Genomic DNA, 14,516 nt, shown 5'->3' with positions numbered 1-14,516 from the left:
TGGAACAATTAAAGGAAATTTTATCATAATAGGTCCCGCATTAAAACCTAGAGATCATAGTTCTTTGATTCTTTTGACATTCCTTTTTTGATTCAAGCCCTTAAACTTGCAATTACTAATTTTTAGCCCCTTTGGGATAGCAGAAACACTCATTAAACACCACAAATTTCTACCAAATAACAGATTTTGAGCATGATTGCAATTTTCCCTCCCGTTCCCTCCTGTCTCTTTAGCAGCTATAAATGAGTTCTTTTGTCTAGTGTGAAGTTTAACTGAGCTTTTCACTTTAAACATTTGACAACACTGACTGAGAAACAAAAGAAATAAACTGGCATGTCTGACAGCAAAACTAAGAGCTGAAAGAAGCTAAAACAAAGCACAGAAGAGCGACAAACTGTGATAAAATTCTGGGCACTCTCCTCGCCACACAGACTATGCACTAATAAAAATGGACCATGTGATCCAATGTTAATAATGGGGCCGTAACTTAAAATTGGACCTTAAAGAAGATGGAATATGTGTGTAACTACAAACTCCATCAAAGCTCAATGAAACCTCCACAATGAGAGAAATAACTAATAGTTTTTTATATTCATGTTCCATTGTCATGTAGCAAACAGGTGATACACATGTGTCTCCTTGCTGCCACCTTTTTTGAACAAGGGAGAAAAAGGAATAACAACATAATCATGTAGCACAGAATCCATTTTTGGATCAGAGACTGAATTGTAGCCTGATTATCAGGAATTACACTTCCTTAAAAAACAATACTGTTATTTAACTTTGTGGAGTTAATGTGAGGATTTCCACGTGCAGAGCGTTCCAACATAGGAATGTCTAACTCATAGTGTTTATTGCTAAATATCTGCCCTAAAGGGTGAAATCGGAGGTGTTAAAGAGAGGAGGAGTAACTGTTCCTCCACCCATTGTTTCTGAAATCTACGCCAGAGCTGTAGACTGTGTGCCAGCCAGCAGCAGTTTCCGGACTCCTGCTTCTCAGGAGAGCTCCATTAAGAAGTGGATCCTAATAAAGATTTTAAGTACAGGAGACTTAGCGGATATCCTGCATGTGTGATAAGTCTCTATTACTCGCTGCGGAGATCTTTAGCGGATTTGGCATGTCTTTGGAATAATATATTCCACTGAGAGTGCAGGGACTAGTTGCAGGGGTGTACATTGTATCAGGGATCAATATACTGCTGAAAGAGAGGAGATAAGGAGGCTCTGAATAAGCCAAGTCTCCCAGTGGAGCCACCCACAATAAAAATGCATCAAGCGATAGCACTTCGAGGCACATAAACTCAATTTTCAGATAGCAATGATGTCAGCAATGCAAATATGTGTGTGTTTCTTGGATTGCTTAATGTTTTAATATGAAGTCAGAGCAACCAGATATCCTACTCCCACCTAGTCTATAATCAGGGTTTGCTGTGCAGAGAGGAAGAACTCTGGGTGCCCTGCCTTTACTGCAGGACAAGAGAAAATGCTCTTTAGAAACTTATGTTATTGTAGTAGGAAACGTGACACTTTACATACGAATTCAAAACATAGACCCTGCTTTTAGCTCTATTTTTCATCTCCACAGACTTCCTGTTAGCTACTGAATGCTCCATTATGTTAAATACGTAAACTCTTATTGTTTCTGTCTGCTGTCTGAAGCTGGACCAATGATGCATTGCTATGAGGGAGGTGTAAGTGAATGGAAACATGGAACTGTATAACCCAAACAATGAGCTAAAAAAAAATGCTAAAAAGCTTCAGAGAACTAAGACAAAAAAAATACTGCCAACCAGTACAGCAGGTATTTTGTGATTTTTTTTAAACTTTTTATTATGTTTTATTTCTCACCTTCTGTTTGCCTGAGAATGCGTGGTAATAACACGACACATAAGTCATGACGGCCTTCTCATCTGGCCTCAAGGTGCTAATGATATCTGCCAAGGGAACAGAGGAAAAGGAGAGAGGACAGGGAAGAGAAAAAGGCACCAGTGTAAAAGTGTGCAGAGACAAAAAAAGGCCAGCAGGGGGTGCAGTGACAAGTTATCTCCAGTTTACCTGCAGTTGGTCTTCAAGTTAGCTTGTTATTAGCGATTCTTAATTTTTCTCGTGAAAAGTGAGATGCTTGCCTTGATTCAAAGTGGGAGGTGGAAGCATGAAGTGAAAACACATTCATTTTATAAGGAGTAATGGTTTCTTGAGTGTTTTAACTTTTCATTTTGTTGCATTGAGAGCCAGCTGTATGTCATCCCACACCTCCTTATCTATGATGCAATCCAGAGTCCAGCTGTAGTTTAACTTCTCTCAATGAGGCACACCACTCTCTCCACTTATAAACACAGACGTTTTTAGTGCACGTTGCTTAAACACAGCTGTGGTGAAGTGCTCTCTCTACTGCTGGGCCTCTTAGATGAACCTGGCTCTTATATAACTTGTGCCTCATGATGCTGCAGAGGTGCAGCACAGTCTCACATTTCCTGTTGTATTTCTATGTACGCTGTTGTCAAACTAACAGACAGGAATTCGTTATCCCACTGAGAAACTCCAAAGTAGCACTTCTTTCCTGTAAAGAAACAGGGAAATGGACTCCTGTGTGTAACCAGCTGCCACATATCCAGCCTCCTGCTTGACTACGAAGCACCAGTTTTAATTGTATTCATTCCTTCACTCTCAATTTAAGCTGTCACTCCGAGGGCTGAACATAATCGTCCAATTAAACAGTCACATATCCCCTTCTGTAATACACTTCAGGCTAATTTGTGTCAAGCCATTGCTGTTATCACAGCCAATCACCATCACTCCGATCAGATAAACGTCGCCACACTTCCCACTCTGCTTTTGCTCAGCACCATGAAACCCTAATGAGGGGTGGCTCCGCTAGCCTGCAGTGCCATTACAACAAGGTAGACGGGAGACACACTTGCACTCGCTGCCTTTAAGAACAGCGTGTTTTTGTCCCATCATGCATTTGGTAGTGTGAACCATGCGGAAAGTAAAGAAGACGACCCCTGCAGGGGGCGTTGTGCACTGCAGAGAGAAGGATACTGTTAGGAGAAACACGTGGAGGTGGAAAAAAGGGAAAGAGGGGAGTGAGGCGAAGAGGAGAAGGAGGAGGAAGGAGACGCTGCATCCAGGATACCTTCTGAGCGCCTGAGAAGGCGTGGTAGAAGCTAGAGACGTAGGTCATGATTGCCTTCTCGTCCGGACGGGCAGTGCCCACAATGTCTGTGGGGAAGAGAGGACGTCAGGGAGGGGATGGAGGTTAGGGTTGAGTGGGAGGAGGTGGAGGTTGTTAAACACAGAACAGTTAAATGAAGAAACAGGAAACAAAACTCATCACATAAATAATATTTAGAACGAAAACAAAATCAGTGGTATGGACCAGATGCGCTTATGGGCTTTAGCTACATCTCTTAACAGAAAACCTCCAGTTTTCAAATCTAAAAACTACTTGGTGAGCAAACCATACTTGAAGATACAGGATGACGTCAGTAAGGCTTAATTTATTTGTAGAGAAAGAACTGAATATTTACATTTAGTAGAAAATAGTCTCCCATTGTTTGCACAGCTGCACAAGTGAATGCTAAGGCCAAAATATACCCTCTCAGGAATCAGGATAACGCGCACTTGTTGAAAAGTTGGTCATTTAAAGTCAAAGCAGAATGTCATTACCAAAAAAAAATTCAACAAATAGACAGAAAAAGTGGTATTTTTTGCATTCCTCCACTCTTTCTGAAGGCACAGTAACTCTCACAGCTGTAAACACTAAAGCAGTTAGAGTGGTTGAAACTTGAAATAAAGTGATGCAATAATACAAAGATCGAGTTAAGGTGACACCGAGGTCTTCAAAGAGCTTTCAGATTTCTGAAGAGGAAATCTAAGAGAGCAGATTTTTGCTTTTAAACAAAGAGAGGCAAGAAATCTGCTCTTCGTGACGTGATTTTACAGTTTGACTCCCTGCCTGCTCACCTTCTGCGTCCAGCATCTTGGGGATGTCCAGGTACTTCTCTGCCACGTCGAAGGCTGTGTTCAGGTTGGTCATGGGGTCGTCCTGGCAACAGGAACAACCAGCAGATCATCAAGACTTTTACATTGCTTTTAACTGCACCATAGAAATAGTTAACATCATCATTGGAGATATAAGCATGGTAATTAAAGTTAGCTACAGGGGCTGGCAACCACTACAGAAGAAGGTACAGCTAGAGTTTCTCGTTAATTGGTCAGAAGACAATCATGTTACTTCCTTGTCTTATTTTCAGAGTTTATTTGAGGCATCTGAAACGCAGTGACTCCTGTCTACAGCTCCAGTTCGGGGTTTCCATTGCCTTTGAGCAGCACACTCACCTTGCGCAATTTTCCATAGTCAATGAGCTCTGGACGGTGTCGATGAATGAGCGCGCAGAACCCCAAACCATCTTTCCAGCTGAGAGAACGAGGCAGAGAAAGAGTGATCAGGAAAAATGGCAGGAATTTAACTTTAATCAAGACCATCCCCATCAGTCTGTCCTCCTTAATCAGCTCTGTGTCAACCCCGAATCATTCCAACACCACGTGCCATTTTACTGTCATCTTCTGCACCAAACGTGCTCAAACAATAGCTCTTAAGAAATTCAATGTTTTTTATCCTTTGCCATGAAATTTTCCTTTGTGCTTTTGTTGCAGAATAAGAAATAAGACATACTAAGACGAGACAGATGTTCAACGTGTGTTCGGGACCCAAGGTGGGGCTTTTGGTGCTTTTCAAAAGAGAAACTGTTTAAAACTCGGATATCTGTTGGAATTTGAGCGCCAGAGCCTGGAACACATTCAAAGAAAAAGATATTCCTGCTCAGACACTTTTGTACACTCAACAGACATGATATCTTGGTACTGGTTTTCTTTCATTTTCCAGAGCAATTGTCTTGGCAAGCGATCTCACTGCGACTCACTAACAGATGTTACGTGGTTCGCTTTTTATTGTATGCAGAAACCAACTGGCTCTCTTCTGCACAAATACAATAGAATGCCAGGTTTTAGTGACTCATATAAAGTTATTTATAATTCATCTTCAGCATTTACTGCATTTTGTCATATTTAAACGATGCAGCACAACAATCTTCATGCAGATATTCTCTGCCTATGCTTTCCCTTTTGATGAGACTGGCAATAATGCTAACATTTGGCCATTTGATGATCAACATGTTATATGCACTAATATACTCCCATATCATCCAGATGCTGGTAATGTAACCATGTGTTCATAAGACACCAGATGGCCAGATCCTCTTTTACCCAGAACATGGGGTGTCTATGATTTTCAAAAGGAATTTCAAACTTTGATCACACATGCTTACACTCCACAGGTGTTTTTTTGTGTTGTTTTATTTGGTTTTCTTTTGTTTTATTATATTTTGCCGTTTTCACTGCCTTAAGGCACCGTTAACCTAAACAGGACTTTAATCCTCTGTGTTCAGCACATCAGGATTGTGTGTAATAAAATGTGCTTTATAAAGGAAACCGTCATTGCCTTCAACCTAAGTAAGCCTAAGCACAAAGAAGGCCTTTGTATACAAATAATTCTCAATCATTTAAAACTATCATGCACTGTGATGTAATCTGAGAAATAATTCCGTATCATATTACTGAGCTATTGTCAATTGTTTTGTTTTGCTCTTATTTATATTTCACTACTTTCCAGCCTTTCGTATCTCCAATATGTGGAGAAAAGCCGACCATGTGGATATTTTGCGATTTTAAGATTAGATATTAGACTTGAAATTATTTCCAAGTCATTGCATCCTATTATTTTTGGATCCCAGGTTGTAAAATCCATACAAGGCATAGCAGCTAAATCTGATTTTGATCGTGATTTTGTTTCTCTGAAATATATTTCTAGCTTGGCCTTCTGTGGCTCATTGATTGGTGCCCTTGGTGCTGAAACCAGTCGGTCTAAATGCAGCACAATATCATCAATCTGGGGAAGCTGGAGAAGGTTTATTAGTGCTTTCTGGCTCCAAACAACAAATTAGTGAGATGGGATGCTTAATGTATTATTCGCCATAAAAAAGTGCCTGCAACGCACAACAGGAGTTTTTACAAGGGTGCTCATTGCTTCTTATACCTGAAGCAGCAGTATGTGAGCGTTCAGAGAGAAAAAGCAAACTCTGTACTCTTCCCTCCTCTTCCATCTCAAAAGCCCTGCTATCATCTCTCACAGTGAGACCACATCAAAGATCGGGACTCTGCTCTGGCAATCCCATTCTCCTGAAATGACCTCATCTCCACCTTCTCATCTCAGCTTTCATCCACATCTGAGGATCACAGAGGTCTTCTTTCAATAATTCAACATACATGGAGGCATTCTGTGTCATGGATCCAGGCCCAGCCAGGCCTGAAATAGGGATGCCTGGGTAGCATCCTCACTTGTATTTTCACATTCAGAACTTACAGCTGTAATTTGATTAATTATTTGCATGCAACATGTCTATGGATAATTACTTCCACTTCCTGCGTTTCACAGTATACTTTACGAGGATGTCTACTGTCTGTTCCTGGTTAAGGGTGTGCACTCTGCTATTTCAAGTCTGATCTGTTACCTATCAACGCTGTCTGAGGCAACAGCTCTCATCTGCATCGAGTCTGAGCTATTTATGAAATTATGTGTTTGTGTAATTCGGGTGTTTTAAAAAATGAACTCCACATAAAGACCTCACTGAAACAGCCAAGCTGAAAACCACATTTTAACTGAAGCAGTGCCCTTTGCCGATATTTGGAGAAGGATTCATGCATAAAAAGCTTACCAGTAGGAAAGTATCATGTGTCAGTAAGGGGACTTCCAAAATTTAAAAACACTTCACTGAAAGAGGCTTATGCTTTAATTTTTTTGGCATAGGTGGCAACAAATGGTTGCAACAGGATACCTGAAAGTGCAAGTCCTCGAACACGAACAAAGACTAAACCCAAATACAGAATTTAAACACATGATGAAGCATCCTGTCAGAGATTTTAAAAAAAAAAAAAATCTCTAACAGGTTGTCTCACAGCTGGGACGCAACCTAAGAATCTGTGTTGCATTAAGGTTATTCATAGTTCATAGTGTTAGAAGAGATCTAGATCACAAGGTGACACAAATACACTTCTGTTTATGTGTGTGTGCACCTGCCAGTCGAGCAACAACATGCCTCAGGTGCTTAAGCGTTTCATCGTCCGCCCATGATGAGATTTGTGCGTTTGCAAAGATTTGTTTTTCCCAGAGTTTCCAAAACAAAGACGAACAACAAAGACAAAGGTAACATAAGCCAGAGTGGACGGGACGATATTTAACCATCCTCCTGTAATCCAGCTCTGAACTTTTGCTCAGGTAATATCTGCTTACTGTATCTCCTGATTGTCAGAAATATTTCCAACACTAAGCAACAAACTGGGCTGTTTTCCTTTTTCCCCTCATCTTATTTTAAGGTTTGCTTATAAATGAGCATTAGAACAACGAAGAGCCAAAAGCAAAAATGCACAAAAGGTAAATTTTTCCACTGAGGTTAAGCTAAAACTGTTTTTAGCTGAGGTGAAGGCACCCCTGCTCGTACACATTCTTTAGTCTAATTTTCCCTGTTTGACATCAAATTTTGAGCCTCCGATAGTTATGTTTATGGTTCCACAATCTCATGTGATTAACTGCAACTGCAGCTTAGCATGTGAGTAAAACAACCATCTGTGTGGCTTAATTTGTGCTCCTCTCCAGCCTCGTACCTGATGTGAAAGTTTTGGATGTTAACATTCTTGTATGGCGCAGTCTTCCTCTGGCACCACAGCAGGAGGCCCTCTTTGGCAGATGTCTCTGTGGTTGGAGAGAAGGGATCATTGTGAAGTTGGAGGAACTCTCGGGCTTTTACTTTGACCGACTCTCCACTAATCCCTGTTTAGTGCTGGATTAAGTGGAGGTGAAGAGAATGGAAAGCATGTGTGACTGCTTGGAGGTTTCATGCTTTCCTATTTCCAGTCAATACCAAATGGTGTCAAACATCCTCTTTTAGCAAACCAGTAAAGCAAAGTTCACTAATAAACACAGTGTGGAAATGCCGCACAAAGCAAACTTTACAAACGTCTGGCGTTTAAATTGGATTATCCTGTAAATGCATTATATACGTTAACCATGGGCAGGACCACATCGCAAACGTTTCCACCTTGAAAAGAAAAAAAAAGAAGCTTTTTTAAGCTCAGTGCAAAGGTCTTAACACTGAGACACTGTGTCAATGAAAAGTGTTTTCAATTGCAAATGAAGACAGTGAGCTAGGCTTCTTTTCAATAAACCAAATGAATAAGACGCGTGTGGAAATGTTCCCACAAACACAACCACACACACACACACACACACACACACACACACACACACACACACAATGCTACCTTCCACAGAAATGTCTTGAATGGCAAAGCGGAGGATAATGGTCCAGATCATTCCCAGGGTCATCTTGGCGTTGCCATCTACGATCTCTGTAAGAGGGAAAACCAGTAACATTTCAGGACTGATGCATTCAGCAGGCACTTATAGTATAATATATTTTTCTCACATCTGGCTTGTTTGGTGGTTTTCAAGCAAAGAAAAACTAAATTTTTAGGTTTAAAAGCTGACAATTTTGTCCATGGCTCTAAGGAGAAGGCAAAGCCCTTTGGTTTCATCTATTTAATGGATTGCCATAAACTTTGAAACTTTGCCACATCAGGCTTTACAGACTGCACCTATTCTTAGTCCCTTGATGTGGATTAAAAACACTCAATAAAACTCCTTCAACAGGGGGGAAAAAAAAATAGCAGAAGAAACTCTCAGGAACGCAGACACGTTTAAAAACAAACAAACAAAAAAAACCCATCATATTGCTCTGTGAGACTTGTACAGTAATATTAGATGTTAAGATTACTTATAATAGCTTTTAAAAGACTATATTGCTATTCTGTGTTGTATAGATACAGGCATTTACTGTAAATGTTATTGCAACAAAACTTATATGTATTTTGGGTGTTTGGAAAACATTTCCATTAAAATTATCATATTTTAAAGATGCTAAAAATACAGCACAACAATTGGATGTCATCCTAAGGCACCAACATCCCAACTATGAGTAGTTTCTTATACTTAAACTACTGAGTGAATGCTTGTGAGGCCAGCAGTTTAACAGACTCACATAACCTAACATGCACTTGCACACAAACCAGCTACCAAAACAGAGAGTGGAGACGCTCAGGTTACAGCTCACGCGCAGGGAGGCTGATCTCATTTGCTGCTAAGAACTCCACTATATTTTGATCCCTATTTAGTAAAACAGCTACTTGCTGAGATATCAGTGTTCAAAATCTTTTAATCTCGATGCTTAGATTAGACAACAAGATAACCAAGAGGTCAACTAAACACTCAACTCCACTTTAATGATTTCCCTTATGTGTGCAGCAAAGCCTTTATGAATGAAACATGTGATGATTCAGTGATTTGAGCCAAGACCTGTTAAGCTGTCAATCAGCTGTGTGCCGGCAGCTGAAGGCTGTGAACGAACTGCCTGTGTCCAGCCCTCTCTGTGTTGTCGATAATGAAAATCCCCTCCAACAGGTCACCCTGTTTGCCCGCCTTCAATAATTATTTGTTTCTGCCTCTAATCCAATAAGGCTTGGAGCACGGCCGCTCGACTGTGACAAACTCAGACTGCGAGATGCCAGTCAGATGTCTCTGCGTGTAACGCGGTGCGAAAGACGCCCGCGATTGAATTAGGAGGCAGAAAAAAGTCAAGCTCGGTGCTTCAGGCTGACACATGCAGATACATGTTGAGATTAGCTCTAATGAACATGACTGATCCACCAGGGGAAGAACAAAAATCCTTCTAATTCCATTTGAAACTGCATCCCCCCGTCTTTTATCCCTCACCCACAACAAACCCCCTGAGGAGTCGCAAAGACCTGAGCCTTCGACTAGTCACTTCCCACCAACACAGCTAGCAGAGCGGCAGGACCAGGAGGGGATTCCAGGCGGATAATCTGTCTGGAATGTTGGTCTGGCTTAGGAGTTTTTATACTATTACTCTGGGCAGAAAAAAAATCTCTAGTTAATTTCAAGTTATTTCAATTAATTTAAATTTAAAATGCACCTGCCCTGTCTCAGTTGTGATTATTCGCTGGTGTTCTTTGTTTGTAATCAAATATTTTTGACTTTCCTACTGCTGGTCTCATTGAACACATAACTGATATCTCTCAAGCTAAGGAAAAATGACACAACCAGTTTTTTTTTTTATAGTTTAGACATTGCAGATCAGGTCTGTCAAACTCATCTACCCCACAAGTTTGAGCTCATGTGGGGTGGACCAGAGTAACTAATTATTCCCCCTAATTGCAAAAATCACCTAAAATCTTATTCAGTTGCTATATTTTAAAATAAAATAATACTATAAGCCACTTAAAAAGTTGACATTTATACAGCTTGTGAATTAAAAATATGTTAAATCAATTTTTCATTCAATCCATGTTTACGCAGATGAAGCACAATTGTGACTTTGTCAGATTTTGCGTTGCAGCTCAGCTTTTGTCATTAAAACCTTCTCAAGCTAAGGAGTTCTTTGCAAGATTTGTGCACGACGCTGACAGAGACCGGCTTATGATGGAAAGACAAGAGATTCTGAACAGCAGGCGTTAAGACTGGTCAGAGGTTAACCTTATTAAGGAAGGGAGGCATTGGGGAGGGACAGTAATGCCCGTCTTAGCCACCGTCCAAGGGATCATATTCATTAAAGGGACACTTCACAAAAACATTAAAACATATAATACATATTTAGTCAATACAGTTATAAATTGAAGGAGAATCTATCAACCTTAAATTCTAAGGCTTTAGTTTTGTTTATTTTCAGTAGAACAGACTCTGCTAGAGTGCTTTTTACAGTTAAAATTATTCCTTATTCCTGTATTTACCTTCAATTGTTCCTTAATGAAGAAATTTTCACTTGTCTCACTTTAAGATTAACCTCACTTTGCACATGCAGGTTTGTGGGACTTCTGTTATCATAGGCAGAGCTGTGTGGCTGAGTTGACTGCATTAGGCCTCAGTCACACAGCCCTAAAGACCAGTCAGCAACCATATGGCAACCAGAAAAAAATCCCACTAATAGGTGAGTGGCTGCTGGAGGTTGCTACAGGACCCAAAGAGATATATGGTGCTGCACTCCTCCTTGGGATTTCTTTGTTGCTAGCAGGTCGTCACCAGTAGTTTACCGCAGAAACAGAGAACATACACCTTCAAAGTAAAAGTTTCCCCTTTTGAAACCTGTTGATTGCAACAGTAAGGCAAACCTTTTACTATGAAGTTGAATTTTCCAATTTCCTTTTCTCTGTCCCATTTTTTCACGTTTCCAGGAAAAAAGGAGATTTTTGGGTGAAGCTGATCTTACCCAGCAACCACTTGCCAAAAGGCTGGGGGATACACATTTATAGCCACTGACTATATCAGGGGTAGGGGACTCCAGGCCTTAATGGCCGGTGTCCTGCAGGTTTTGGATGTGTCCTTGATCCATCACAGCTGATTTAAATAGCTAAATTACCTCCTCAACATGTCTTGAAGTTCTCCAGAGGCCTGGTAATGATCTAATCATTTGATTCAGGTGTATTGACCCAGGGTGAGATCTAAAACCAACCCTTGAGGTCTGTATTTCCCCCCACCCTTGGACGATATATAGAAATACCTGTTTCCAACTCAAGAACCGAAAACTTCATTTGTAAGCAGATTTCATAGGGATTGCAGTATGTGTTCAGGAACATAAATGTTAAACTGTTAACAGCAAAATCAGCACACCATCTTTAGTAATTCTGGGTAGTTTTTAAAGCCATCTTTCAGCGTTTTGAGGAGCTCTGCAAAATATCTGTTTACTTTCACTCTAAACTAAACAGTAAGCCAAAAAATATCTGACAGTATATGATTTTTTTCAGATTATCTACAGCCATTGACAGACTTCCTGTTTGTTGCAACACATGTATGCAAACTATGCATATGGCCAAGACTGGGCAGACAGTCAGAGAGAGTGAGAGAGACAGAAAGTGAAAGTCGAGTGTTTACTCTGCTAAAGACTTGTTTACTCTCAGATGGGAAGAGGGTGGACATCCCCAAGTTATTTGTGCTGAACAATGAGCAGCCTCAGCCCCAGAGGGGATTGCTGATCCTAAGATCTACTCTCAGAAAATGCACTGCAAAGCACAAGCTCTGCCCGAGCACTCGGCAATAAGGATCTCATTAAACCGCACAGCAGCCTGTGCCACTGCCATGGTAACGGGTGAGAAAGCGAGAGGGAGGGCCGGAGGCCACATTATACATAACTATTTACAACAGAACAGTAGCTATTGATTTGGCTGATGACCTAATTAAAATCAACAGGTGACAAATGCAAACTAACTACAGAGAAGGTCATTCTGGGTTTTGTGGAAACTGTCTGACCTTTGCTTTGATGTGACATCACTCACCTTCAGCTCCAATAGAAACCAGCTTCACTCCTTTGCTGGCGATAAAGTCGAGGGCTTTGTTAACATTGGAAATCTTGTGGACTCTCATTTTGCCTCTCTCTGGTTTGGCCAAGCGTTCGCCTGGACAAGAAACACATTTTCAATTACAGAAAAATGTTTTTTGATTAGCAAAAATACATGACATCTTACAAAAACAATGTAATGTTATTTTAATACTTCATTCTGAACTCCACCTTCAAATTGACCTACAGCTCTGGTTTCCATCTGCATAATCAAATATGAAGGCCTTAATTTAAATTCCTCTCATAACCAGACACATTATAGAAGATAAAGCTGTTAAAATTGTGTTTCTTTAGTTCAAACAAACACGAGAGTGTTATCTACACTATGATTTAGCTGTCAGAAATACATTTTATACAAGCATACTGTTGGACTAGTCCTGTAAGGGGAATTCTGGTAGCTAAAAATCAACAAGTGCTGTTTTCATTCAGGTAATCTTGTTAAGCAAGGAGCTTTTTTCCCTCACCTGAGATGACCTCCAGCAGCAGCATGAGTTTCAGTCCATCCCGGAAGTCCTCTTCGATGTTCTCAATCTGCGTGCCTGCTTTCCTCAGGTGAGAGTTACACCAAGCTGTAAACGTCTATATGATGGGGAAAGAAATCAGATAAAAACACCGTCACATGTGTGTATTTAATGTGCTGCAAAATATACACCAAACATGAGCCAACCAGGTTCTTAAAGGGGCAAGTTTACTTATCAAGCAACTAGAGTTTCTTTGTTTGCATTGTATTGTATTGCAGGCTTATTCAGTTTTACAATCTGATGATATTGGCACTAGTTCAAAAAAATCAAGCAAGCAACGGTGACAATATCATCAGCAGGAGATTATTTGGATTAGCAGATTTATTTAATTAAGTGGGTTTTTTTGCATTTTCTCAGCCTTCCAGATCACACACCACTTCCTCCTCCTTTCAGACCTCATCTGCCCTTTCAAAGTACACACTGTTGTTGTGTCTTGAACTGTAACCTTTTTGCTGTAAGAGTAACGGGCACAGTGGATGGTGAATGCCATAAATCCTGCATTTTTGGCTCATTGCACTTGGCATAAATAATGGGACTAAATCTTTCTCTGACATATTAAATAACACCAATGTGGGTACAGTAGCGCACCAGAATTATCAGCTGTAAAACAAAGAACAGCTCACAGGAATGCTGTTAGCTTTAGGGCACAAATTTGGTAAAAAATAAGAGAATCAACATAGTTCATCTTTTGGGAACTACGAATGTTTGTACAAAATTTGTGCATTTTCTGAGAATTTGAAGTAGATGCTGACATTTTTCAGTCTAGCCCAACATTGCTATCCACAGGGAAAAGCTGCCAGGAAATCATGTCTGGTTAGGATATCTGTGAACAAAATACTGAAACACTGCCAGCTCCGTTTACAGTTTATGAGGGATAAGGAAGTTCTCCTACAAGGACTAATAAACCACAACATCGGGACCTTTAAAAGTTACATATCAATGGAAATCTGTTGATGGACAGATGCAATCCCTGCTCCCACACTTTCACCTTTTCCTGTGGTGCCGACAAACTTGACTTCTGGATTTTCTTCACTCAACACACACACTGGACCATTGTATACATACAGTAGGTGTAGCAAGCCTTGGATTGTCTGGCATTGCTGGCATGCAAACATGCTAATGGAAACCATCTGGAGCAGGACCTCAACCGCCCAACAGGAGCTGGCATGAGGACTGGGCCCGTTATGCACCCTGTTGCAAAACGCCTTTTTATGAGTTCCCGGGTTAATTGCATCCACTGTGCGCAGATCAGACACTGTGTTTCCTCCAGAGAGCTGAAGGAGGACCTGCAGGAGCAGAGCCAGGCGTTTATGAAAGCCAACACTGTCTTTCACTGGCTTGCTTTCTACTGCTGGGGAACAAAAGCCACTTAAAAGTCATTGGCGATCTGGTTCGAAGCACTTGTGGAACTTCCGTGATGAGATCACGCTTAAAAATGGAGTCGCGTGAGGTTTACACGGCTATCAATAAACTA

At 40.7% G+C, this 14,516-nt stretch overlaps 1 protein-coding gene across 5 annotated transcripts in view; it reads right to left on the bottom strand.

Moving 5' to 3' along the window:
• The window catches only part of actn1 (actinin, alpha 1), a 57,083-nt gene that overhangs the window by 17,481 nt on the left and 25,086 nt on the right, over positions 1 to 14,516 (bottom strand). For 3 of the 5 annotated variants that reach the window (XM_085442570.1, XM_085442572.1, XM_085442573.1), the window contains exons 2-8: positions 12,986 to 13,100; positions 12,460 to 12,579; positions 8,380 to 8,466; positions 7,723 to 7,810; positions 4,342 to 4,420; positions 3,967 to 4,048; positions 3,137 to 3,222 (exon numbers count right to left, since the gene is read on the bottom strand). In XM_085442570.1, the coding sequence (XP_085298696.1) occupies positions 3,137 to 3,222; positions 3,967 to 4,048; positions 4,342 to 4,420; positions 7,723 to 7,810; positions 8,380 to 8,466; positions 12,460 to 12,579; positions 12,986 to 13,100 (657 nt within the window). Of the gene's footprint in view, positions 1 to 1,848; positions 1,935 to 3,136; positions 3,223 to 3,966; positions 4,049 to 4,341; positions 4,421 to 7,722; positions 7,811 to 8,379; positions 8,467 to 12,459; positions 12,580 to 12,985; positions 13,101 to 14,516 lie in introns of all 5 variants that reach the window. The other 2 variants (XM_085442571.1, XM_085442574.1) reach the window with 1 other exon arrangement.

The sequence above is a fragment of the Copadichromis virginalis genome, linkage group LG19 (assembly GCF_057382275.1).
Source record: "Copadichromis virginalis isolate Kocher_CV1m ecotype Utaka linkage group LG19, C_Virginalis_male_GT1.1, whole genome shotgun sequence".
Taxonomy (NCBI): Eukaryota; Metazoa; Chordata; class Actinopteri; order Cichliformes; family Cichlidae; genus Copadichromis; species Copadichromis virginalis.
Note: the sequence above shows the minus strand (reverse complement) of the source record. Positions and strands in the feature narration are given on the sequence as shown.